The sequence below is a fragment of the Labrus bergylta genome, chromosome 20, assembly GCF_963930695.1.
Source record: "Labrus bergylta chromosome 20, fLabBer1.1, whole genome shotgun sequence".
Lineage (NCBI taxonomy): Eukaryota > Metazoa > Chordata > Actinopteri > Labriformes > Labridae > Labrus > Labrus bergylta.
The window spans coordinates 22,501,056-22,525,820 of record NC_089214.1 but is presented as its reverse complement, the minus strand read 5'-3'; the positions used below and the strand labels follow the sequence as shown (position 1 = coordinate 22,525,820).

Genomic DNA, 24,765 nt, shown 5'->3' with positions numbered 1-24,765 from the left:
GTTGTATCATTCAAGCAGACAAACAGGAAACTGAGTTTTTTTACCCAGAGCAGGAAACAATGTTACACATCCTTCTTCTCAGTCTATACAACTGGTTCATCTGGTTTATCGTTTATTTATGAGCCAATTACTTATTTGTGTTTGGAGTTGCCGTGCTGAATTTGACACCTGGCTCCACGTCTTTTGGGGATTTTTGACCTTCCTAAGAGCAACTTGCTCTGGCTGGTTTGATCCAGTTTGAACCACCTCTCCTGACAGAGAGGTTTTCAGTCGATCCCTCCTTCCTCCCTCCTTAGCTCCTCCTGCTCTGTCTGGTCTCCATTAAGAAAATATGGTCTTCCTGCCTTGTTTTTTATCCTAATGGATAACAACATTACCATCGTTTTTAAGTACAATGACCATAAATGAACACAGAGCTGCTTCAGTTTCATGAAGTGTTTGAAGCACATGGAGCACAGAAAAGTCACTGAGGTGAACTCTGTTTTACTGAAGCGCTTACATAAGGCCGAGATAAGTTCTTGAATGTCAAACTTTCGTGACAGCACAATGTGAAGAAACAATTTTATCTGAAGAACAAGATATCCAGAAAATCACTGCAGCAGTTTGACACTTTTGTTGTTTTTTCCTTTCAGAGATAAGAGTATGAGAAGTGTATTCAATCAATGTCAGGGCCAGAACCTAGAACTCCAGCGTGCAATGTATTTCAGTGGTGACCTAAGCCTGATCACTTGTCATAGGTCCTGTGACGACGTGGCGTTTTGGGAGCGTTTGCGTCTTTTTTTCCCCAAGTGCTCTTGCATTTTTTGTGCGGCTGCTCCGAGCTCTTCATGTTGAAAGGCTTTCAACTTTCCATAAGGGCGCTGATGACGTCATCGGCACTCTTTTTAGCCAATCATATAGTCCTTGTATGTTTGTCTTCTACAGATAGTAACGTGTACCCACATCCTCCTCGCCGTGCGTCTGATCGGAGCCGTGATAGTGAGGCAGTCATCATTACTAAAATTATCATCCAGATACACTAGGCGAACATCCTCCGTTCTATGCTCATAGTGAGGGGAAATAAACGATCTCAAATGTAAAACATAAGTGGTGGTGTCGGTCATACAGTGGCTGTTGTCAAAAGACTGTTGTCACAGAGACAAGGGGCAGGTGCAGCGCTTTAATTCTCAGCGCACAATCGTTTCATCCAAGCACTCAGCCAGCGCTTTTCTGCCAGGCGGACTCAGGTCCACAGACTGCATTTGATACAAGCAATGTGTTGAAACACTTCATTTATGGGAAATGTTTCAGTATGAGACCTTCAGCGAGTGAAACTAGGGGGTGTGACGATCACTCCGCTCATGAGTGGTTCATTGGGTTCACAGGAACGAGATGAGACGATACAGAGCTCAACAGTGAAGTCCCGCCCACTTTTTCAGTGGCTCTGGTTACAGAAGTAAATTTCCCCGTTCAAATGCTCCGTTGACATTTCAGAAAATCTTTATATCAATATTTTTAATCGACAAGGACCTTCTAATTACAATTGGTGGTAAACATTTCCATGGTAACAGCAGGCTCCACCAATAAGAGACTCTGACACTCTAGCATTGTGGGTCATGTAGTTCTTTTCCCTCATATCACGAATAAACCATGGTTATCTAAGTGTTTTATGATTTAGTCTTTGCCTCAAGAGGAGAGGAAATGTTGCATATAGTATCTCATGTATAATGTTTGTGTGTGTCGCATGTGTGTCGCATGTGTGTGCAGGCTACAGAACGAGGATCCTCTTCCTGAAGGTTGGGAGATCCGTTACACACGGGAGGGAGTCCGATACTTTGTGGATCACAACACCAGGACCACCACCTTCAGCGACCCGCGCACTGGAAAGTCCTCTGTGTAAGAAAATATTTGCCGATTATTAACTTGTATTAATGCTACATCACTGATGCCACATCAAAGAAAGCTTGTGCATGTTTACCAGACGCTCAATGAGGGCGTTTTCACATCAGGCATGACTTTGTTGTAGTATGCCTGAGCACGATTGCTCCCCCCCTCTCCCCCGCTGGTCTGCGTACACATCAGTAACACCATTCTGTAACCAAGTACACTTGTGTATGTTCACAGTCCGATACAGCAGGGGGCAATATGCACATAGTTGGTTTGCAAATCTGCCACAAAGCAGAAAGAAGCAACCATGGCAACCGCTCACAGGCTGAGTCCGTCCTGCTAACTGTGGATGTTTTGTGTTTTCTGAGACGCCAACAACGACCCTCTTCCTGCTTCCACATCTACCGTGCTGCTCAGAGGATGAAACAGGCCCGTGCTGCGTGGTTACAACGGTTTTTGAAGCGTCAGGAGCCGTTTAGAATGACGTCATATAGCGGTCCACTTCATTGTTTGAGCACAGTTGTGTTCACATTTCCCGCGGACCGTACTCGAGTACACATAATCGTGCCTCAGACCACCTCTTCAAGCAGACTTGCGCACGGTACCCGAGTAGGTTGCGTTTCTGTTGAACCGGACTTTGTGTTGTCGGATCCAGGCCAGAGTCCCTGATGTGAAACCTTATTTGAGTGTTCATACAGCTCAGGTAAAGAAGAATATAATTTGTGTATAACATGAAGTTGCTATGGAAAATTAGCTTTGTTTCTATTGGCTCTTACGTCCTCCATTTTGACCTTGTCAATGTTTTCGTCTCCTCAGCACCAAAGGTCCTCAGATTGCTTACGAGCGCAGCTTCAGATGGAAGCTTGCACATTTCCGCTACCTGTGCCAGGTGAGTAGTCTCTGCCAATCCATTTCTGTATCTTGCTCATTTTTCCAGATTTTATTTTTTCATTTTATACGTAAATGTTTTTCCCCCGTCTGTCTTCAGTCCAACGCCCTCCCTAGCCATGTGAAGATCACCGTCTCCAGACAGACGCTGTTTGAAGACTCGTTTCAGCAGGTGAGGGTCTGAATCACTGTCTCTATGTTTGGTTAATATCAGGGTGTAGATCACTGCAATAAAACAACAGACTCATCTTTTAAGAAGGAGGGCAAAAATAACCAATCAGTCTGTTGTAGACAGTTTGACAGCAGCACCGTCACAGGGAGATTGATGTCTTTTCTACTGCAAAGTCATCGGAGCCGGAGCGTGGAGAGAGAAGAAACAAGTTGAGGATTTATGGAGGGGTTGAGGATGCAGAGAACGAAGCTCACGTTTATTGATCCGTTTATCAAAGGAAGGGACCGTGTCTGTGTTCCCTCATATGCAAGTCTTTGTTTTGGCTGATCTGTTGTGTGTTTCCTCCGTGAACCAGATCATGGCCCTGAAGCCTTACGACTTGAGGAGGAGACTCTATGTCATCTTCAGAGGAGAGGAGGGCCTCGACTACGGTGGATTAGCTCGGTAACACGCACAATTTTAAAATTTTGAAGAAAATGGATTTGTCTGAAATAAAAGCACAACTTGATCATGTGCGACTCTTGTCCCTCACCATCTCTGTCTTTTTCCATCTCGTCCCCCTGTCCCCCCCCCCCCTCACTCTGCAGGGAGTGGTTCTTCTTGTTGTCCCATGAAGTGCTGAACCCCATGTACTGTCTGTTCGAGTACGCCGGTAAGAGTAACTACTGTCTGCAGATCAACCCGGCCTCAGCCATCAACCCCGACCACCTCTCCTACTTCTGCTTCATCGGACGCTTCATCGCCATGGTCAGTTCACGTCCTGCCATGGTGGCTGTTTCAAGTTATATATACATTCATCTGTCACTTGATCAGTAGCCTGCCATAGATATCCTGTTTTCAGATTCACCAGTTCATTAAGTAAACAGTCTCATTACTGTCTCTGTCAGGCACTTTTCCACGGGAAGTTCATCGACACAGGCTTCTCTCTGCCTTTCTACAAACGAATGCTGAACAAGAAGCTGATCCTCAAAGACCTGGAGTCCATCGATCCAGAGTTTTACAACTCACTGATCTGGATCAGGTATCAGGGGGGCTGGATTTTAGTATGAGAAGTGTGCATGCATATCTTATTTTCCTTAATACTACACATTCCCTAAAATCTGGAATATAAGTCGCACAGGTATATAAAACGCAGTCTGTGTTCTGGAGTTTAATCTGTCTTCCTGAACGATGATTATCAGTCTCTCTGCCCACCTCCTCTGCTCACTTGTTGTCTTTAACTGAGGAGTACTTCAGTCAGTCCAGCACTCCACAAGCTTTATTTACTGAACTGTATTACCACTGTTTGCTTTAAATGCACCACGATTACCTCATGATGGAGAAAAGAAAAGATGGAAAAAAAGTGTCAAAAAAACATGACTGAGACTTCTTTTCTTTCATTTATTTTTTTCTTTTTGAGCGACACTTCCTTCATTCAGCACAAACACATTTTAATATCTGTTCAGGGACAACAACATCGAGGAGTGCGGCCTGGAGATGTATTTCTCCGTGGACATGGAGATCCTCGGGAAGATCACGTCCCATGACCTCAAACCCGACGGGACCAACGTCCTCGTCACTGAGGAGAACAAGGAGGAGTATATCAGGTTCAGAACTCTATTTTAAATCATAATATCTGACCTCTAAGTGACGATGTCATTCATTAATATGTCTATCTCTGATGTCTGTTCGCCCTGCAGTCTGATGGCGGAGTGGAGGTTCTCCCGCGGGGTCGAAGGTCAGACGAAAGCGTTCCTGGACGGTTTTAACGAGGTGGTTCCTCTTCAGTGGCTGCAGTACTTTGATGAGAAGGAGCTGGAGGTGAGCAAAACAAAAGAAGCTGTGGAGGAACATTAAAGATGATGTTCAGTGTGTTTGTAGCTACCCCTTATGCCTGTGTTTATTCATGTGTGTGTGTGTGTTTGTCCAGGTGATGCTGTGTGGCATGCAGGAGGTGGACCTGCAGGACTGGCAAAGAAACACGGTGTACCGACACTACACCAGGAACAGCAAACAGATAATCTGGTTCTGGCAGGTACACAAAGCTCACACAGAGTTCTTCTGGGTTAATATTCATCCATGAGCTCATTGAGTTCTCTGATCTTAAGGTTGTCTGAGCTGACACCCCTCTGTGTGTGTGTGTGTGTGTGTGTGTGTGTGTGTGTGTGTGTGTGTGTGTGTGTGTGTGTGTGTGTGTGTGTGTGTGTGTGTGTGTGTGTGTGTGTGTGTGTGTGTGTGTGTGTGTGTGTGTGTGTGTGTGTGTGTGTGTGTGTGTGTGTGTGTGTGTCTGTGTGTGTGTCTGTGTGTGTGTCTGTGTCTGTCTGTCCGTCTGTCCGTCTGTCTCCTGCAGCTGGTAAAAGAAGTGGACAACGAGGTGCGTCTGCGGCTCATGCAGTTTGTCACGGGAACCTGCAGACTCCCTCTGGGCGGCTTTGCAGAGCTCATGGGTCAGTAACAGAAAAACACCAAACCTGGATCTGATATTCTAAAATATTATGCTGTATAAATGACCGCACAGGACAGAGAGTTTTGGTGTTTACGGCTGCGATGCTTGGTGGTCAATTCAGCTACAGGTCTTCTGACCGCCCGTCTCCTTCTTACCCCCCATCGTCACCTTCTTACCCCTCGTCTCCTTCCTACCCCTCGTCTCCTTCTTACCCCTTGTCTCCTTCCTACCCCTCGCCTCCTTCCTACCCCTCGTCTTCTTCTGACCCCTCGTCTCCTTCCTACCCCTCGTCTCCTTCTTACCCCTTGTCTCCTTCCTACCCCTCGCCTCCTTCCTACCCCTCGTCTTCTTCTTACCCCTCGTCTCCTTCTTACCCATCGTCTCCTTCTTACCCCTCGTCTCCTTCCTACCCCTCGTCTCCTTCTGACCCCTCGTCTCCTTCTTACCCCTCGTCTCCTTCTTACCCCTCGTCTCCTTCCTACCCCTCGTCTTCTTCTGACCCCTCGTCTTCTTCTTATCCCTTGTCGTCTTCTTCTGACCCCTCGTCTCCTTCTTACCCCTTGTTGTCTCCTTCTGACCCCTCGTCTCCTTCTGACCCCTCGTCTTCTTCTGACCCCTTGTCATTTTCTTCTGACCCCTCGTCTCCTTCTGACCCCTCGTCTCCTTCTGACCCCTTGTCATCTTCTTCTGACCCCTCGTTTTCTACTGACCCCTCGTCTTCTTCTTACCCCTTGTCGTCTCCTTCTGACCCCTTGTCGTCTTCTTCTGACCCCTCGTCTTCTTCTTATCCCTTGTCGTCTTCTTCTGACCCCTCGTCTCCTTCTGACCCCTTGTTTTCTCCTTCTGACCCCTCGTCTCCTTCTTACCCCTCGTCTCCTTCTTAACCCTTGTCTCCTTCTGACCCCTCGTCTCCTTCTGACCCCTTGTCGTCTTCTTCTGACCCCTCGTCTCCCTCTTACTCCTCGTCTCCTTCTTACCCCTCGTCTTCTTCTGACCCATCGTCTCCTTCTTACCCATCGTCTTCTTCTGACCCATTGTCTCCTTCTTACCCCTCGTCTCCTTCTTACCCCTCGTCTTCTTCTGACCCCTCGTTTTCTACTGACCCCTCGTCTTCTTCTTACCCCTTGTCGTCTCCTTCTGACCCCTTGTCGTCTTCTTCTGACCCCTCGTCTCCTTCTGACCCCTTGTTTTCTCCTTCTGACCCATCGTCTCCTTCTTACCCATCGTCTTCTTCTGACCCATTGTCTCCTTCTTACCCCTCGTCTCCTTCTTACCCCTCGTCTTCTTCTGACCCCTCGTTTTCTACTGACCCCTCGTCTTCTTCTTACCCCTTGTCGTCTCCTTCTGACCCCTTGTCGTCTTCTTCTGACCCCTCGTCTCCTTCTTACCCCTCGTCTCCTTCTTACCCCTCGTCTCCTTCTTAACCCTCGTCTTCTTCTGACCCATCGTCTCCTTCTTACCCCTCGTCTTCTTCTGACCCCTCGTCTCCTTCTTACCCCTTGTCGTCTCCTTCTGACCCCTCGTCTTCTTCTGACCCCTTGTCGTCTTCTTCTGACCCCTTGTCGTCTCCTTCTTACCCCTCGTCTTCTTCTGACCCCCCGTCTCCTTCTTACCCCTCGTCTCCGTCCGACCCCTCGTCTCCTTCTTACCCCTCGTCTCCTTCTTACCCCTTGTCTTCTTCTGACCCCTCGTCTCCTTCTGACCCCTCGTCTCCTTCTGACCCCTCGTCTTCTTCTTACCCTCGTCTCCTTCCTACCCCTCGTCTTCTTCTGACCCCTCGTCTTCTTCTTATCCCTTGTCGTCTTCTTCTGACCCCTCGTCTCATTCTTACCCCTTGTTGTCTCCTTCTGACCCCTCGTCTCCTTCTGACCCCTCGTCTTCTTCTGACCCCTTGTCATTTTCTTCTGACCCCTCGTCTCCTTCTGACCCCTCGTCTCCTTCTGACCCCTTGTCATCTTCTTCTGACCCCTCGTCTCCCTCTTACCCCTCGTCTCCCTCTTACCCCTCGTCTTCTTCTGACCCATCGTCTCCTTCTTACCCATCGTCTTCTTCTGACCCATCGTCTCCTTCTTACCCCTCGTCTCCTTCTTACCCCTCGTCTCCTTCTTACCCCTCGTCTCCTTCTTACCCCTCGTCTCCTTCTTACCCCTCGTCTCCTTCTTAACCCTCGTCTCCTTCTGACCCCTCGTCTCCTTCTGACCCCTTGTCGTCTTCTTCTGACCCCTCGTCTCCCTCTTACTCCTCGTCTCCTTCTTACCCCTCGTCTTCTTCTGACCCATCGTCTCCTTCTTACCCATCGTCTTCTTCTGACCCATTGTCTCCTTCTTACCCCTCGTCTCCTTCTTACCCCTCGTCTTCTTCTGACCCCTCGTTTTCTACTGACCCCTCGTCTTCTTCTTACCCCTTGTCGTCTCCTTCTGACCCCTTGTCGTCTTCTTCTGACCCCTCGTCTTCTTCTTATCCCTTGTCGTCTTCTTCTGACCCCTCGTCTCCTTCTGACCCCTTGTCGTCTTCTTCTGACCCCTCGTCTCCCTCTTACTCCTCGTCTCCTTCTTACCCCTCGTCTTCTTCTGACCCATCGTCTCCTTCTTACCCATCGTCTTCTTCTGACCCATTGTCTCCTTCTTACCCCTCGTCTCCTTCTTACCCCTCGTCTTCTTCTGACCCCTCGTTTTCTACTGACCCCTCGTCTTCTTCTTACCCCTTGTCGTCTCCTTCTGACCCCTTGTCGTCTTCTTCTGACCCCTCGTCTTCTTCTTATCCCTTGTCGTCTTCTTCTGACCCCTCGTCTCCTTCTGACCCCTTGTTTTCTCCTTCTGACCCCTCGTCTCCTTCTTACCCCTCGTCTCCTTCTTAACCCTCGTCTCCTTCTGACCCCTCGTCTCCTTCTGACCCCTTGTCGTCTTCTTCTGACCCCTCGTCTCCCTCTTACTCCTCGTCTCCTTCTTACCCCTCGTCTTCTTCTGACCCATCGTCTCCTTCTTACCCATCGTCTTCTTCTGACCCATTGTCTCCTTCTTACCCCTCGTCTCCTTCTTACCCCTCGTCTTCTTCTGACCCCTCGTTTTCTACTGACCCCTCGTCTTCTTCTTACCCCTTGTCGTCTCCTTCTGACCCCTTGTCGTCTTCTTCTGACCCCTCGTCTCCTTCTGACCCCTTGTTTTCTCCTTCTGACCCCTCGTCTCCTTCTTACCCCTCGTCTCCTTCTTACCCCTCGTCTCCTTCTTACCCCTCGTCTCCTTCTTAACCCTCGTCTTCTTCTGACCCATCGTCTCCTTCTTACCCCTCGTCTTCTTCTGACCCCTCGTCTCCTTCTTACCCCTTGTCGTCTCCTTCTGACCCCTCGTCTTCTTCTGACCCCTTGTCGTCTTCTTCTGACCCCTTGTCGTCTCCTTCTTACCCCTCGTCTTCTTCTGACCCCCCGTCTCCTTCTTACCCCTCGTCTCCGTCCGACCCCTCGTCTCCTTCTTACCCCTCGTCTCCTTCTTACCCCTTGTCTTCTTCTGACCCCTCGTCTCCTTCTGACCCCTCGTCTTCTTCTTACCCTCGTCTCCTTCTTACCCCTCGTTGTCTTCTGACCCATCGTCTCCTTCTTACCCCTCGTCTTCTTCTGATCCCTCGTCTCCTTCTCACCCCTTGTCGTCTCCTTCTGACCCCTCGTCTCCTTCTGACCCCTCGTCTTCTTCTTACCCTCGTCTCCTTCTTACCCCTCGTTGTCTTCTGACCCATCGTCTCCTTCTTACCCCTCGTCTTCTTCTGATCCCTCGTCTCCTTCTCACCCCTTGTCGTCTCCTTCTGACCCCTCGTCTCCTTCTTACCCCTCGTCTCCTTCTGACCCCTCGTCTTCTTCTGACCCCTTGTCGTCTTCTTCTGACCCCTTGTCGTCTCCTTCTTACCCCTCGTCTTCTTCTGACCCCCCGTCTCCTTCTTACCCCTCGTCTCCGTCCGACCCCTCGTCTCCTTCTTACCCCTCGTCTCCTTCTTACCCCTTGTCTTCTTCTGACCCCTCGTCTCCTTCTGACCCCTCGTCTTCTTCTTACCCTCGTCTCCTTCTTACCCCTCGTTGTCTTCTGACCCATCGTCTCCTTCTTACCCCTCGTCTTCTTCTGATCCCTCGTCTCCTTCTCACCCCTTGTCGTCTCCTTCTGACCCCTCGTCTCCTTCTTACCCCTCGTCTCCTTCTGACCCATCGTCTCCTTCTTACCCCTTGTCTTCTTCTTACCCCTTGTCTTCTTCTGACCCCTCGTCTTCTTCTGACCCCTCGTCTTCTTCTTACCCCTTGTCGTCTTCTTCTCACCCCTCGTCTTCTTCTGACCCCTCGTCTTCTTCTGACCCCTCATCTTCTTCTGACCCCTTGTCTTCTTCTTACCCCTTGTCGTCTTCTTCTCACCCCTCGTCTTCTTCTCACCCCTCGTCTTCTTCTTACCCCTCGTCTTCTTCTGACCAATCGTCTCCTTCTTACCCCTCGTCTTCTTCTGACCCCTCGTCTCCTTCTGACCCCTCGTCTCCTTCTCACCCCTCGTCTTCTTCTTACCCCTTGTCGTCTTCTTCTGACCCCACGTCTCCTTCTTACCCCTCGTCTTCTTCTTACCCCTTGTCGTCTTCTTCTGACCCCTCGTCTCCTTCTCACCCTTCGTCTTCTTACCCCTTGTCGTCTTCTTCTGACCCCTCGTCTCCTTCTTACCCCTCGTCTTCTTCTGACCCCTCGTTTTCTTCTGACCCCTCGTCTCCTTCTCACCCCTTGTCGTCTTCTTCTGACCCCTCGTCTTCTTCTGACCCCTCATCTTCTTCTGACCCCTCGTCTTTTTCTTACCCCTTGTCATCTTCTTCTGACCCCTCGTCTTCTTCTTACCCCTCGTCATCTCCTTCTGACCCCTTGTCTCCTTCTTACCCCTCGTCTTCTTCTTACCCCTCGTCTTCTTCTTACCCCTCGTCGTCTCCTTCTTACCCCTCGTCTTCTTCTTACCCCTCGTCATCTTCTTCTTACCCCTCGTCTCCTTCTTACCCCTCGTCTTCTTCTGACCTCTCGTCGTCTTCTGACCCATCGTCTCCTTCTTACCCCTCGTCTCCTTCTTACCCCTCGTCTCCTTCTTACCCCTCGTCTCCTTCTGACCCCTCGTCTCCTTCTTACCCCTTGTCGTCTCCTTCTGACCCCTCGTCTCCTTCTTACCCCTCGTCTTCTTCTGACCCATCGTCTCCTTCTTACCCCTCGTCTCCTTCTGACCCCTCGTCTCCTTCTGACCCATCGTCTCCTTCGTACCCCTCGTCTTCTTCTGATCCCTCGTCTCCTTCTCACTCCTTGTCGTCTCCTTTTGACCCCTCGTCTCCTTCTTACCCCTCGTCTCCTTCTGACCCATCGTCTCCTTCTTACCCCTTGTCTTCTTCTTACCCCTTGTCTTCTTCTGACCCCTTGTCTTTTTCTGACCCCTCGTCTTCTTCTTACCCCTTGTCGTCTTCTTCTCACCCCTCGTCTTCTTCTTACCCCTCGTCTTCTTCTGACCCCTCGTCTTTTTCTTACCCCTTGTCGTCTTCTTCTCACCCCTCGTCTTCTTCTTACCCCTCGTCTTCTTCTGACCCCTCGTCTTTTTCTTACCCCTTGTCGTCTTCTTCTCACCCCTCGTCTTCTTCTTACCCCTCGTCGTCTCCTTCTTACCCCTCGTCTTCTTCTTACCCCTCGTCATCTTCTTCTTACCCCTCGTCTCCTTCTTACCCCTCGTCTTCTTCTGACCTCTCGTCGTCTTCTGACCCATCGTCTCCTTCTTACCCCTCGTCTTCTTCTGACCCCTCGTTTTCTTCTGACCCCTCGTCTCCTTCTCACCCCTTGTCGTCTTCTTCTGACCCCTCGTCTTCTTCTGACCCCTCATCTTCTTCTGACCCCTCGTCTTTTTCTTACCCCTTGTCATCTTCTTCTGACCCCTCGTCTTCTTCTTACCCCTCGTCATCTCCTTCTGACCCCTTGTCTCCTTCTTACCCCTCGTCTTCTTCTTACCCCTCGTCTTCTTCTTACCCCTCGTCGTCTCCTTCTTACCCCTCGTCTTCTTCTTACCCCTCGTCATCTTCTTCTTACCCCTCGTCTCCTTCTTACCCCTCGTCTTCTTCTGACCTCTCGTCGTCTTCTGACCCATCGTCTCCTTCTTACCCCTCGTCTCCTTCTTACCCCTCGTCTCCTTCTTACCCCTCGTCTCCTTCTGACCCCTCGTCTCCTTCTTACCCCTTGTCGTCTCCTTCTGACCCCTCGTCTCCTTCTTACCCCTCGTCTTCTTCTGACCCATCGTCTCCTTCTTACCCCTCGTCTCCTTCTGACCCCTCGTCTCCTTCTGACCCATCGTCTCCTTCGTACCCCTCGTCTTCTTCTGATCCCTCGTCTCCTTCTCACTCCTTGTCGTCTCCTTTTGACCCCTCGTCTCCTTCTTACCCCTCGTCTCCTTCTGACCCATCGTCTCCTTCTTACCCCTTGTCTTCTTCTTACCCCTTGTCTTCTTCTGACCCCTTGTCTTTTTCTGACCCCTCGTCTTCTTCTTACCCCTTGTCGTCTTCTTCTCACCCCTCGTCTTCTTCTTACCCCTCGTCTTCTTCTGACCCCTCGTCTTTTTCTTACCCCTTGTCGTCTTCTTCTCACCCCTCGTCTTCTTCTTACCCCTCGTCTCCTTCTTACCCCTCGTCTTCTTCTTAACCCTTGTCGTCTTCTTCTGACCCCTCGTCTCCTTCTCACCCCTTGTCGTCTTCTTCTGACCAATCGTCTCCTTCTTACCCCTCGTCTTCTTCTTAACCCTTGTCGTCTTCTTCTCACCCCTCGTCTCCTTCTCACCCCTCGTCTTCTTCTTACCCCTTGTCGTCTTCTTCTGACCCCTCGTCTCCTTCTTACCCCTCGTCTTCTTCTTACCCCTTGTCGTCTTCTTCTTACCCCTCGTCTCCTTCTTACCCCTCGTCTTCTTCTTACCCCTCGTCTTCTTCTTACCCCTCGTCGTCTTCTGACCCATCGTCTCCTTCTTACCCCTCGTCTTCTTCTGATCCCTCGTCTCCTTCTCACCCCTTGTCGTCTCCTTCTGACCCCTCGTCTCCTTCTTAGCCCTCGTCTTCTTTTGACCCATCGTCTCCTTCTTACCCTTTGTCTTCTTCTGACCCCTCGTCTTCTTCTGACCCCTCGTCTTCTTCTTACCCCTCGTCTTTTTCTGACCCCTCGTCTTTTTCTTACCCCTTGTCATCTTCTTCTTACCCCTTGTCATCTTCTTCTTACCCCTCGTCTCCTTCTGACCCCTCGTCTCCTTCTGACCCCTTGTTGTCTTCTTCTGACCCCTCGTCTCCTTCTTACCCCTCGTCTTCTTCTTACCCCTTGTCGTCTTCTTCCTACCCCTCGTCTCCTTCTCACCCTTCGTCTTCTTCTTACCCCTTGTCGTCTTCTTCTGACCCCTCGTCTCCTTCTTACCCCTCGTCTTCTTCTGACCCCTCGTTTTCTTCTGACCCCTTGTCATCTTCTTCTGACCCCTCGTCTCCTTCTTACCCCTCGTCTTCTTCTGACCCCTCGTTTTCTTCTGACCCCTTGTCATCTCCTTCTGACCCCTCGTCTCCTTCTTACCCCTTGTCGTCTTTTTCTTACCCCTTGTCGTCTCCTTCTTACCCCTGGTCGTCTCCATTTTACCCCTCGTCTCCTTCTGACCCCTTGTTGTCTTCTTCTGATCCCTCGTCTTCTTCTTACCCCTTGTCGTCTCCTTCTGACTCCTCGTCTCCTTCTTACCCCTCGTCTCCTTCTGACCCCTTGTTTTTTCGTCTCATTCTGTGTTGCAGGAAGTAACGGTCCTCAGAAGTTCTGCATAGAGAAGGTGGGAAAAGACACGTGGCTTCCTCGGAGCCACACATGGTGAGTGCAACGCTCCTCTTCTGATTCACGTTCTGTACTTATGCATGTGCTCCCATATCGTGCCGAATTACACCTCTCCCACCTGTGCCAGGGCCAAGGAAGTGAACGGCCCAGCACTGAGCACTCTCACTAGTCAAACTGGACTTTTGGAGTCGAACGTACTCGGGCACAGTACAGATTGCCTAGTGTGAGAGACCTGCAGGTTTCTGGGAGTTTGTTGTCAGATATAATGAGAATGGTTCTGACTGTGGGGACTGAAAGCACGCCTGTCCCAGACGACCTGAATGGTGCATTATGTATCAGAAGTGTTCAGTGGGGCCAGTGTAAAGACCTGAGGACTGGACTGATGTGATCCACCTTCTTGGTCTCAGTGAAGAGCAGGAAAAAGCTCAACAGGGCTTAACCGCTGGTCTCTCTCTCTGTCCCCTCAGTTTTAACCGTCTGGACCTTCCTCCCTACAAAAGCTTCGAGCAGCTGAAGGAGAAGTTGCTGTTCGCCATCGAGGAAACCGAAGGATTTGGCCAAGAATAGACGGACGCGTCCTCAAGTTTTTCTCTCCTTCCCCATCGCTGATTATTCAGCCAAGTAAAACAAAAAAAAAATTGCACAAGATAACCACCAATGTATATAAGCTATTTTGTCATTTTAAACCAAATCTTAATTTGCAGCATTATTTATGCAGCAACCCCTGAAATACTATCTGACACCCCCCCCCCCCCCCCCCCCCCCCCATCATGAAATATGCAAACATTTCAGCCTGTTTGGAAACAGTTATCATAGATATTTTTTTTAATTTCTCTCCCCACTGCTGACGGCTTTTTAAAGAGACTGAACGTGTTTTTCGAGAGGATTTTGTAGCGAGGAGCGACCTTCGTTTAAAGCTCTAGTTCTATAGAGCTTCTAAAATAGAAAAAGTCTGAGTAGTGTCGGGGTCCGGTGCCTGAATTTGAGTTTTTCATCCCCAGTTGGACTCGTATTAAATGTCGCCATTCTTTTTTGCGTATTTGCATGGCTGCCTCTGAAGACTGCTGTGAGCGCCCTCCATTCACTACACACACAGTAGTTGGGAGAATCTGGACGCCGTCCCAGAGAAGTGTGTGTGTGTGTGTGTGTGTGTGGTGTGTGTGTGTGTGTGCTGTGTGTGTGTGTGTGTGTGTGTGTGTGTGTGTGTGTGTGTGTGTGTGTGTGTGTGTGTGTCTGTGTGTTGTGTCTGTCTGTGTGTGTGTGTGTGTGTGTGTGTGTGTGTGTGTGTGTGTGTGTGTGTGTGTGTGTGTGTGTGTGTGTGTGTGTGTGTGTGTGTGTGTGTGTGTGTGTGTGTGTGTGTCGCAGCCTGTGCGTCGCAGCCTGTGCTTCATAGCTCTGATGTTTGAGAATCTGGATGTGTTCTGGGACTTTTAATTTAAAGTTTGAGCTTTTTGGAAAGAGACAAAAAACGGCTCAGTTGTTCTTGTGATTCATTTTTATTTGTTATATTTTTGTTCCTCCTTGAATTTTGTGTCTTCAGTCCGATGAGGCCGCTGTGGTTTACAGAGCACCCGACACGATACCTTTATACGAGACAAACTTTACTTTGAACATTGAGTATTATTTAACCTGGGCTGAGCGTGTGGACAGTGTCTTAATGACTCAAAGGTACAAAACGTTTTTTGATTACTCCAGTAGGTGTCTGCAGGCAAAGTAACTGAAACCTGAAAATAAACCACTGAGGTTTTGCTGCTGACTCCTCCTAGTCGTCCACAGGTGCTGGCAGCCAGGTGAAGTCACCAGAGGAAGCACCAAAATAAAACAGGCAATTGAAACAGGCTGTAACGGCTGCAACGCATTTTTGGGACAAATGAGCCTGGTAGTCTGACCAGGGGAGGAAGGTACTTAGACCACGACCTTCCTCGGCTTCATGCATACTTGGAAAAACATTTAAATATTTTAATACCTGCATGGAGTATAAAGAAACCATTGTCACAAAGGGCTTTACAGAGTATGGAAATCCCAAATGTAAAATCCCAAACCATGAAAATAAAAACAACAATGTAGCAATCAAACAATAAAATAGAGAAAGCTACAACAATGATTTTTTTTTTTTTTAAAGATAGTGATGCAGCTCGTCTGAGATCCTCAGGCAGGTTGTTCCACAGCCGAGGAGCCCAGGCAGCAAACGCTCGCTCTCTTTTGGTTTTTAAGTTTGAGGAGTGAACAGTGAGGAGGTTCCTGCCTGAGGATCTTCTGATATATATCCACTACAGTCTGTTAACCTGCTGCAGGCTGAAGAAACCTACTGGGGCAATACAAAACTTTTTGTACGTTTTGGTTTGAGCCTGAAATACGTGATCGCAAAAAGAGCCCAGTTTGAAAAATGTCTGAACTTATTTGTCATCAGCCGCCCGTTACTCCAACATCGCACCTCGCCATCAAATCATGCAACTAAAAAACAGACATTTGAGCCTTAACCATCAAAGACAGAATGAGAAACGATATCAGAGGCCCTGTTATAAAAACAGTTCATGTCTCGTTAACACGTATGATGAGTCATATGAGCAGCATGCGTGCATACAGGCATTAATACACGTTAAGGCCCCGACACACCACAGAGATCGTCGGCCGTTAGTCCTGACCGTCGCTGAGCAATCGTCGCCCTAGTTTTTGTGGGGTCTTGAGCCGTCGCTACCCGTGGGCCTTTTTTTCGGGCCGATTTGACATGTTAAATCGAACGAGGGCTGACAACACCAGCCCCATTTTCAACTTTTTATCAGACATTATTCTCCATCAGTAGGCTACCTATAATACGAGTGGTGAAAATTGTCTTCTCGTATCATAACAACGGACTACCGCCCCCTGCTGGCATGGAGAATTATTTCCTCTCATGCATGAGCAGAATGTATGTGGTGGTTGGTTGTCGGCTGTAGTCGCGGTGCCTTCAAGTGCAACTTTTTTGCCAAGACACTATTTCTTTGCCATCTGCTTGGTGTGTCAGGGCCTTTAGAAACATTCAAAGGGCTCCTTTGTTTTGGAAGTATTATCCAGGCTGCATACATGTAAAGAGTTATAAAGACGAATAGAAACAATGTGCAGCCACCACCGGTGTGACTTGTACGATCAGCTCTAATCAGGCCGTGTTCAGAGTCACTCTGAGGATCTGAGCTGACATGAGAAAGCCTTAATGTAACACAGACGTGTGTTCATATCAGTGTGCAGGAGCCTGATGCACTTAGGAATAAAGTATATAAAAGACTTAATGAGACACTAAACGTGCCACAGACCAAAAAAGACGAGTGCAGCCGGAGACTGACTGCAGGAAGCCTGAAGATGACGATGATGATGCATCGCTTTATGTTTTGTTTTTGCAGCCCGCTCGTCCTCTCTGTCTCTCCAGGAGATGTTTTTTCTTTCCATTTGTTTGGGTCCGAATGCAGGAAAAAAAGAAAAGAGCTGTGACAGAGGGAGCGACTCTTTGTTTCCTCACACGTCTGCAGTAGGAGCTTGAGCTTGCTCAGATTATCAGCCATGTAAATAACGTGTACTCGTGTGGAGGGACGACAGCAAGAAGACAAATAATCGGCTGTAGCAGAAGGAGTCCACACTGCAGAACATTGTGCTTCCTTTTGAACAGAAACCTTTAATCAAAGAAATCAAAACTGTGTCTGTGAATATTCATGTATAAAGTAAATAAAGTACTTAAGTATTATAATTAATGACACAGAGCCGCCGCTCCGCTGATGGAAATCTGTGATGCCTTTGTTCTTATCAGAAATAGACGCCGCGTTTTAGACTGCCTTCATCCCAGACGGCGAGTGTCATCTGTGTGAGCTTGTGACTGAGCTGCAGGCGGTCTGAAACGCGTCCAATCTGTAACATATCGCGTGTAGATACACACTGTAAACACAAACCACACTGTACAGAATGCCCTCTGCTGGAGACCATGTGTATAGAAGATTCATTTTTAATCTGCTTTCAGCCATTTTAATGAAGAAAGATGGATTTATGAGAAACAATAAATAAGAGAATAAACCCCTCCATGACCTTGCTTTTCTTCTTTCTTTACATTTAATGAGTTTGTTTTTGTTCAAGGATTGAGAGGATGAAGACGCCTTCTGCTCAGGATTTACTGTTCCTATAGGTCACATATTCACATATTTTCAACCAGTGTAAATAAGTCTCAGAGCTCCTCAAAACGTGTGTGAAGTTTCTTGTTTTAAATCCACTCTGATCCTGTATTTGATCATGTCTCTAAACCCCTTTATTTCAGTCCTGCTCAGAACAGGCTGTTTCTGTGTCTGTACCTTTCAATATGTAAATGAGCTGTGTCTGACCACACCCCCTCTCTGGAAGGGTTTGGGTGTCTCGGTCTTTCTCGCTCCATGTCCTATTGTTTACGGTGAGAAGGCAGACTTAGGGCAGAACAAACACCTAGCTGTGGGAGTGTCACCCACCTGGGGGAGGGGCTACTGCCCTTTGTGATGTCATAAAGGGAAAATCTCCAAACGGCCTGTTTGAGCACACATTTTCTGAAAAGTGGAGCAGGTAAAAGACAGAGGATGAACTTTTCTCATCATTGGGGGGTTTGTAGACAGACTAGAGACACATATTAATGTTAGAGAAACATGGGGAAATGGATTTACAGAATATATGACCTTTTGTTGAATTATAAGTTATAATTCTTTTAAAGGAAGCCTTCATCAGAATCTACTAAACCAACATTAATATTTAAAAAAAATTGCATATAGTGAATCTTCATTTAATGAGCTAAACAGAATAAAAGCCAGGTAGTTAAATATTAATTGGTTATCAAAGTGTATTTAACTTTCATTTCTAATGCGTTTAGTAATGCCTCCTGTAAGAGTTTTACAGGAACATCCATTCATTATCTTTTATTGCTTTTCCTGTTTGGGGGGAGGCTGGGGCCGATCCCAGCAGAAGACTATTTTTCAAGGCTTCTCCAAGGAGGGGGAGAAAGATTAACGCAGACCCAAATAAACTTTGGTCATGTCTTCAGTCCCTCTCTGAGACCAGATATCACCTCCTTACAAACATACGAGCAGAAACATTAGGAAAGTTTTGGAGAACAAACCACACAGGCCCATGTTGGAGTTGTTAAACTGTCTTTAGTAAAACAACCAGAGTCTTATGTTGACGGCAGGCTCAGTCACGCTTCATGGTGCAGAAAGATCAGGAGTTTTTAAGTCAAGCAACATTTAAGAAATATATTCATCACTCGGCTCGCTATAGCAACTGGAAAAGAGGGACTCCTCATCTTCAGGAATATTGTGCATTTACATTTCTTTATTACAGTAATTACAAAAGAAAACATGATTTTAAAGTAGTTATTAACAGTCTTCATCCCAGCTTTTTCAGGAGGTCTACGGCTTCTTTATGGACCTGCAGAGGAACAAATAAATGTCCCATGAGCACGTTAAAACCTGGGCTATGATTTATTTATATATTTGTGTGTGTGTGTGTACCTTTGTGTCCTCGTGTGTGTATGTACCTGTGTCCTCGTGTGTACCTCTGTGTGTGTGTACCTGTGTGTGTGTGTGTACCTGTGTGTGTGTGTACCTCTTTGTCCTCATGTGTGTGAGGAGGGTATTCTTTGGCTTTGGTTAACCACAGCAGAGCTTTCTCTTTGTCCTTCATCCCCAGGTACGTCTTCCCCAGCATCAGCAGGTTTTTACTGTAGAAGTTTGGATCCACTGCAAATAGAAAACATGTTAAACATTAGTTAAATACATTTTAAACATCTAAAGAAATCATTTCAACACCTTTTTATTTCTGCAGGAGATCAGTTTGTGTTCTCACCTTCTTCAGCTTTCAGGAAGAACGCCAATGCCTGAAGAGACAGAAGATCAACTGACTGTGAGAAAACTAAATCTTTCAGCTGTTTCCACCCAGAGAATCAGACAGACCCAAAATCAACATCCAACCTTTGACCTTAAAATGTCGTAATCAAGACTCTGACAGGACTCTAATCGTAGATCTTACATGAATTAAACCGTGAAAGGAACATGTTTAAAAAGATCAAAGTTTTGTGTTGATCAAGAGATTTACAAAACAAAACCAACACGAGTTAAAAGAAACATGTTGCAGCCGATGAAGAATATCTCAAACACCTACTCTTCATAAAAATTCGACCTGTGGCTCCTTTCCCGCATTTCATTCCCCATTTTCCCTCTCTCTCCCTGATTTATTTTTTAAAGCTTTTCTTGGGGCGTTTGGGACTTTAGAGAGACAGGTCAGTGGATAGAGTTGGAGATTGGGATGAGAGGGAGCAGGTAAGGAGTCACAGATGGATACGAACCCGGGTTGTCCGCTTAGAGGACTACAGCCTCTGTACATGGGGCGCATGCACTAACCACTAGGCCACTTGCGCTCCTCCCCGATTTCTAAATCTATCCCTTTTCCCCAAAAATAGAAATTAAGTCACTTTTTGACATGTATAGAAAAATGTGAAATAAGTTTTAAAGTTGTCTCAAAAGCGTTCCTAAAAGACTTAAAATAATTCATGCAAATAAGTAACACAACAAAGGATTATGGGTGCAGACAGACGGAGGAGTCCTCACCTCCTCATATGTGGACGTTGGTGGTGAAGCAAAAATGACAGCGGCCACTTTACGCTGATACCACGGCAGCTCAGCGAACGCAAAACACCTGAAAGAAAGAAGACGTAAAGATTTCTCTTAATGGACCTTTGAGTGACAAATAGATCCAATGACAGAGTTAATATCCAAACTGTATCCGATGGATTTATAAACACAAGCTCTCAGGGTGGACTGCAGTGACTTCATGTTATTTAAAGAATATTATACATATAGCAATATGTAACTCTGACGCCTGGTGTTTAAAATGAGTACTGCAGTCCAAATTCAAATTTGAGAGCTGTCTCCTGCTCTGTGACGACAAACTATCTGAAGTTTATACTTAACTAACGGTAAGTGTCCTTATTGTTCTAGAGTTTTCTTTATCCTGTGTAACTGTTAGCTGCTAACAGTTTGACTCTGAAGGGTCTGCACAGGAACTTTGAAGGTGGAGGAAAAATACGGCAGCACTCAAATCCAGTCTGCCATCTTTTGCATCTTCCTACAAGGTGAATGCGTTTCTCTGCTCAACAGCTGCTTAGAGCTTCTGTAGATTTACAGTTTAAGTAAAAGATGAAACTTACCAGTAACCCAGGATGTGGAGGGAGGTGGCATCTTTGGGATTTAGCTTGGTGGCTGTCTGTAAAATAAGTAAGTCGGACTTTAGAAACGGACGTGTGCATAAAAGGAAATGACTCGGGGGCTCAAACGTCCTCTTACCTCCAGATGTTCTCTGATCTTGTAGGAATTTCCAATCTTCACCTTGACTCCCTCATAATCCCCGATATCGCTGAGACATATTCCATACCACTGTGAGAGGAGAGGGAGAGCTTTGTTCTTTAATTATGTTAATTATCATACATTTTCTTCTTCTGCGAGTGTAAATGCATGCATAATTCATCTGAAGACAAACGCATTAAGACCCCCGCTGTGATTTTGTGTTTGAGCTGGGGATGACCCAGCAGTGCAGTCTTACTTTGTGTGCTGCGAAACTCTTGTCGTCCTTCTCCAGGGCTCTCTTTGCGTATTCGAAGGCCTCGAACACGAGCTGTTTCTTCCGCTCGGCGTCCATGTCGGGCAGCAGAGCGAGGCCACGAGACGCCCGGGCGAGCCGCCACATGACCTCTGTATCATCACTGCACGGACAAAAAACAGTCCTTTGAGTTGTTTAAACAGAAATATACGAACAACTCTCTGAAACCACAGATGCAGACGCGTGCAGTAGGGTTGTCACAATACCACAATTTGATCCAAGAAAAATCTACAGTTTGTGATTCATTTCAATGACAAACAATTGCATGTGAACTCCTGCACACTGTCTCCATTAGGTAGAACACAGCTGTAAGGCACCTCTGCAGACCAGGAGAACTCATCCACTTCTAATGAACAGTCTCTGTGCAGTGGTAAACACACTCAAACTTCAAACAGAGAAACTCTAAAGGACAGCTGAGTGGAGGTGTTACCTGTTCTTGTACTGCAGCAGCAGCTCATACAGCTTCTCCGTCTCTGCACAGCTGTACAGGTAGTCAGCCTGCTCCAGCACCTCCTCTACACACACACACACACACACACACACACACACACACACACACACACACACACACACACACACACACACACACACACACACACACACACACACACACACACACACACACACACACACAAAATAGCAAAACATAAGCAAAGATACAGAGCAACAATACAGACAACATACATTTAAATGAGATGAAAGTCAAGCAATGATTTTTATGTTCAGGTAGTGTGTTAAAAGGTGTGAAATGTGTTTGTGGCAGCATAATGCATTAAAGTGTGGAACTTAGTGGGGAGTAGCGAGAAAACAAACACAAATATAAATAAATGAAAAATTAGTTTGAGGAAAAAAAAAGTATATATGCATGTAAACATTAATGGAAAGAAGATAAAATTATATAAATGTAATAATGTGTCCATCATAAAAAGAGAGGTGATGGTAATATATATATATATATATATATATATATATATATAATAATAAATATACACATACACATGTACATCCATAGGTGTACATATACATGCGTATCAATATTGTATAGATGTCGTAAAGAAGAAGAGCATTTGTATTTAAAGGATGTGTCACGTTAAAAACAGTCTATGACATGTACCTTTTTCCAAGGCGTGGACGACGGCTGAACGCTGCACTCTGTGACGAGCTTCATAAAGCAGGCAGGACAGAGAAGGAAGCCCCAGGAGGACTGCAGCTCCTCCACGCTGCAAACCACACAGGAGGTGACTTAAACATCCAGAACGCCATCCATGTGACGTCAGAACAATCAAAAGGAATCATTAATAAGAAGTAAATTCACATCAACATCCACTGAAGTCAGAAGAACGACACAAGGTCTGTTTCTGTCAGCGTTTAGACGTGATGTGATCTTTATCTGTAATGTTAACTAATGCAACATCATTTATGTTGCATTAGCGATCCTGACTACTGAAGCCATTAATAACATGTCATTAATCTTCTCATTATAAAAGTTTAATTTTAGATTCATTAAAAAAACACCATCTCGTGACTAAAAATATTTTCTGTTTTAACAAATTCCAGTATTGCTTTGAGAGTGATGACGAAAAGCAAGAACATAAGAAAGCAAGCAAGCAAGCAGGGTAGTACCTAAGGGAGAACGCAAATAAATAAGTACATACAGTAAGTAAATATGCAAGCAAGTAAACAAGCAATTAAGTCAGTAAGTACACAAGAAGTTTAGTAAGTATAAGGGCTTTCACACTTGCAGAAAGCGCCAGAAAAACTTCCTGATATTTTCAGTCTGAGCGTCATGTGTGAACACAAACAGCTGAATGTTTCTCCTCCAGCCTCCTGGTATTTATTCTACAGAAAGTCAGAGTGATCTGATGTGAGAACACAGCAGGATATAATCAGGAGAATTCACCTGGAACCAGTGGGAGGGGGTGGTGACCTTTATTCCCTGTGATCACTGCACGTTCTAATGAACCTGCTGCTGCATGTTCTCCAGGATGTTCTTCTCCACTCTTTAGTTCACATTAGCCCTGTTTCGCCTGGAAGAACTTTCCACCTGAACTGTAGTCTCTTTGAAGAACTGTGTGCGTTTCGACCAAATCTACTAGGGTCTAAATGTAGTTCTGGGGTAAAAGATCTACCCCTTAAAAAAGACCCTGCAAGGGGAAATGCACCTTTTAAAGGTCCAGGGACTTTAGAGAACAGGGCACTTTGCGTCATGTCTTACCTCAGGTGACCCCCCCGCCCCCTCCTGTCTGACAGGGATAGTCTCCTGTGTGAACAGCCAGATCAGGTGAATATCCGGAGCAGTCCAATATGTGAAAATGGCTTATGTAAGTTAGCAAGCAGGTAAGGAAGTATTCTAAATAAGTACATGGTAAGTAGGTATGTAGCCTAAGTGACTGATTAAAGAAGTACGCAAGTTATCAAGCAAGTAAGTCTGAAAATAAGTCAGTCAGTACGTCAGTGATTAAGCAAGCAAGTATGAAAGTTAGTAAGTAAACAGTGAGACTTCAAATAGCTAAAGGGAAAAGTACAAGCAGTCCCTGAATGCAGCAGTGCACTGAAGGATGTTTAATTGGCTACCTATTTTGTTTGGAACTTTTAGCCCTCCATATTTCTGGCTGCTGCTGGCTGTTTACAATGATTGATCGGCCTCAGGTGTTTAGCCAAGATAAACTGATGCTACAGATCAATGAGGACGCCTGGTCCCTGTCCTGTCTGTTTTTTATTTATTTAAGTTAGCGTGAGCTCTGATGGATAAACTAAAACCAATGAAAAATATACATTATATTTAAACTGTTAGATTTACAGATCTGTCTGTTGTTAGAAAACTGACTAAAGCTTCCCGGTGTTACGGTTTAAAGAGTTACCGTGCTAACTGGTGACTTCCAGCCAAATGAGTCTATGGTTGTCGTGGTTACAACCGACGTTGAAGGTGTAAAGTGCCCTTAAAAGTGCCTTTTCGATTGGTTTACAATAACGACATATCTGTTGTCGTTATAACAACGACAGCCACTGACTAATTTAGCCGAAAGTCACCAGTTAACACGATCGCTCTTTACACCGTAACACCAGCAGTATGACAGCTCTGCTGCCCTTTAACCTACATATCGACGTTTACAAAGAAGTGATCCCCTCTGTCACAAAGCGTACATTCACGAACTGAGAGGCCACCATGGACCCATTCTAGACAAGACAAGCAGGAAAGACAAAACAGTGTAAAAGAAGATGAATAAAGGTTGTTATTTACAGTGAGAGCAGAGGTATTCCTCGTTAAAACAGTCCTGTAGTTCCGGTTTGTCGCTCTGGTTTTGACGCATCTTGCAGCAGATGCTGACAGAAGAGTCCTGCCGCTCACACAGCGAGTTAACATCAGTCCAGCCATCACAGAGCCAAAAAGTCCCACGGATGAGTCTGTGGTGCGTCCAATGGTTTCAACCGGCAGCAGACTGTGTGTGGCGTTTGTTTACGCAGGAAATGCCCGGATGTAGAAGATGCAGGCCAGTCACCTCAGTAATGAAAACATGTTTGAACCTCATCAGTACCTAGATGCTTAAAAAAAAAAGTACAGGCTTATTGGGGAAAAATAAAAATAATGAAATAATAATTTAAATATTATCTGTAGGATATGAAAATTGTTGGTAAAGAGTTAGAGAAAAATACTTTATTCTATTATTCAACTACTCACTTTTATTGCTATATTAGTGTTCCATTTATCCTTAATTCTTTACCTTTTTTTTAAAATTATTTTAACAATTAATTATTATTGTATGTTTTAATGCTTTGATAACCTCTCATATTAGTGTTAGAGAAACATGGTGAAGTGGATTTTTCATAATATGTGACCTTTAAAGCTGTTTGTTTGCACTTCCTGACGTTGTGTCCTCTCTACTTGTGTTGTACTTACTCCCTGAATGAACGTCCCTTTGGATAAAAGCGTCATAACTGAATTGTCTCTCCACCCAATAC

General features: G+C 46.3%; 2 protein-coding genes across 4 annotated transcripts in view; one reads left to right on the top strand and one right to left on the bottom strand.

The window, feature by feature from the left end:
* LOC109992665 (NEDD4-like E3 ubiquitin-protein ligase WWP1) overlaps positions 1–14,332 on the top strand; it is a 46,516-nt gene extending 32,184 nt beyond the window's left edge. For both annotated transcript variants that reach the window (XM_020645367.3, XM_020645366.3), the window contains exons 14-25: positions 1,747–1,875; positions 2,683–2,755; positions 2,855–2,926; positions 3,282–3,370; positions 3,514–3,673; positions 3,814–3,947; positions 4,372–4,512; positions 4,606–4,726; positions 4,836–4,940; positions 5,256–5,352; positions 13,137–13,209; positions 13,641–14,332. In XM_020645367.3, the coding sequence (XP_020501023.1) occupies positions 1,747–1,875; positions 2,683–2,755; positions 2,855–2,926; positions 3,282–3,370; positions 3,514–3,673; positions 3,814–3,947; positions 4,372–4,512; positions 4,606–4,726; positions 4,836–4,940; positions 5,256–5,352; positions 13,137–13,209; positions 13,641–13,740 (1,294 nt within the window). In that variant the 3' untranslated portion in view covers positions 13,741–14,332. The remainder of the gene's footprint in view (positions 1–1,746; positions 1,876–2,682; positions 2,756–2,854; positions 2,927–3,281; positions 3,371–3,513; positions 3,674–3,813; positions 3,948–4,371; positions 4,513–4,605; positions 4,727–4,835; positions 4,941–5,255; positions 5,353–13,136; positions 13,210–13,640) is intronic.
* Positions 14,333–18,285: 3,953 nt separating this feature from the next.
* Positions 18,286–24,277, bottom strand: rmdn1 (regulator of microtubule dynamics 1). 2 transcript variants are annotated; one of them, XM_065948689.1, is made up of 10 exons: positions 24,047–24,277; positions 21,920–22,025; positions 21,236–21,320; positions 20,749–20,908; positions 20,493–20,582; positions 20,357–20,412; positions 19,758–19,845; positions 18,997–19,027; positions 18,741–18,890; positions 18,286–18,579 (listed from the first exon to the last, which is right to left on the bottom strand). In XM_065948689.1, the coding sequence occupies exons 1-10, from the start codon at positions 24,179–24,181 to the stop codon at positions 18,572–18,574; spliced, it is 909 nt and encodes a 302-aa protein (XP_065804761.1). In that variant the 5' UTR covers positions 24,182–24,277; the 3' UTR covers positions 18,286–18,571. The 2 variants fall into 2 exon arrangements, with proteins under 2 accessions (XP_065804761.1, XP_020501047.1); XM_020645391.3 differs by having other exon boundaries at positions 18,757–18,890; positions 24,047–24,275.
* Between the last annotated feature and the right edge of the window lie 488 nt (positions 24,278–24,765).

What these genes read in the sequence shown, in the direction of transcription:
- rmdn1 (XM_020645391.3), bottom strand. Translation starts at nt 24,181, where the DNA reads ATGGCTGGACTGATGTTAACTCGCTGTGTGAGCGGCAGGACTCTTCTG. An exon ending in CGTCCACGCCTTGGAAAAAG is followed by an intron (nt 21,321 to 21,919) that starts GTACATGTCATA and finishes GTGTGTGTGTAG; the next exon opens with AGGAGGTGCTGGAGCAGGCT. An exon ending in ACACACATGAGGACAAAGAG is followed by an intron (nt 18,580 to 18,756) that starts GTACACACACAC and finishes GTTCCTCTGCAG; the next exon opens with GTCCATAAAGAAGCCGTAGA.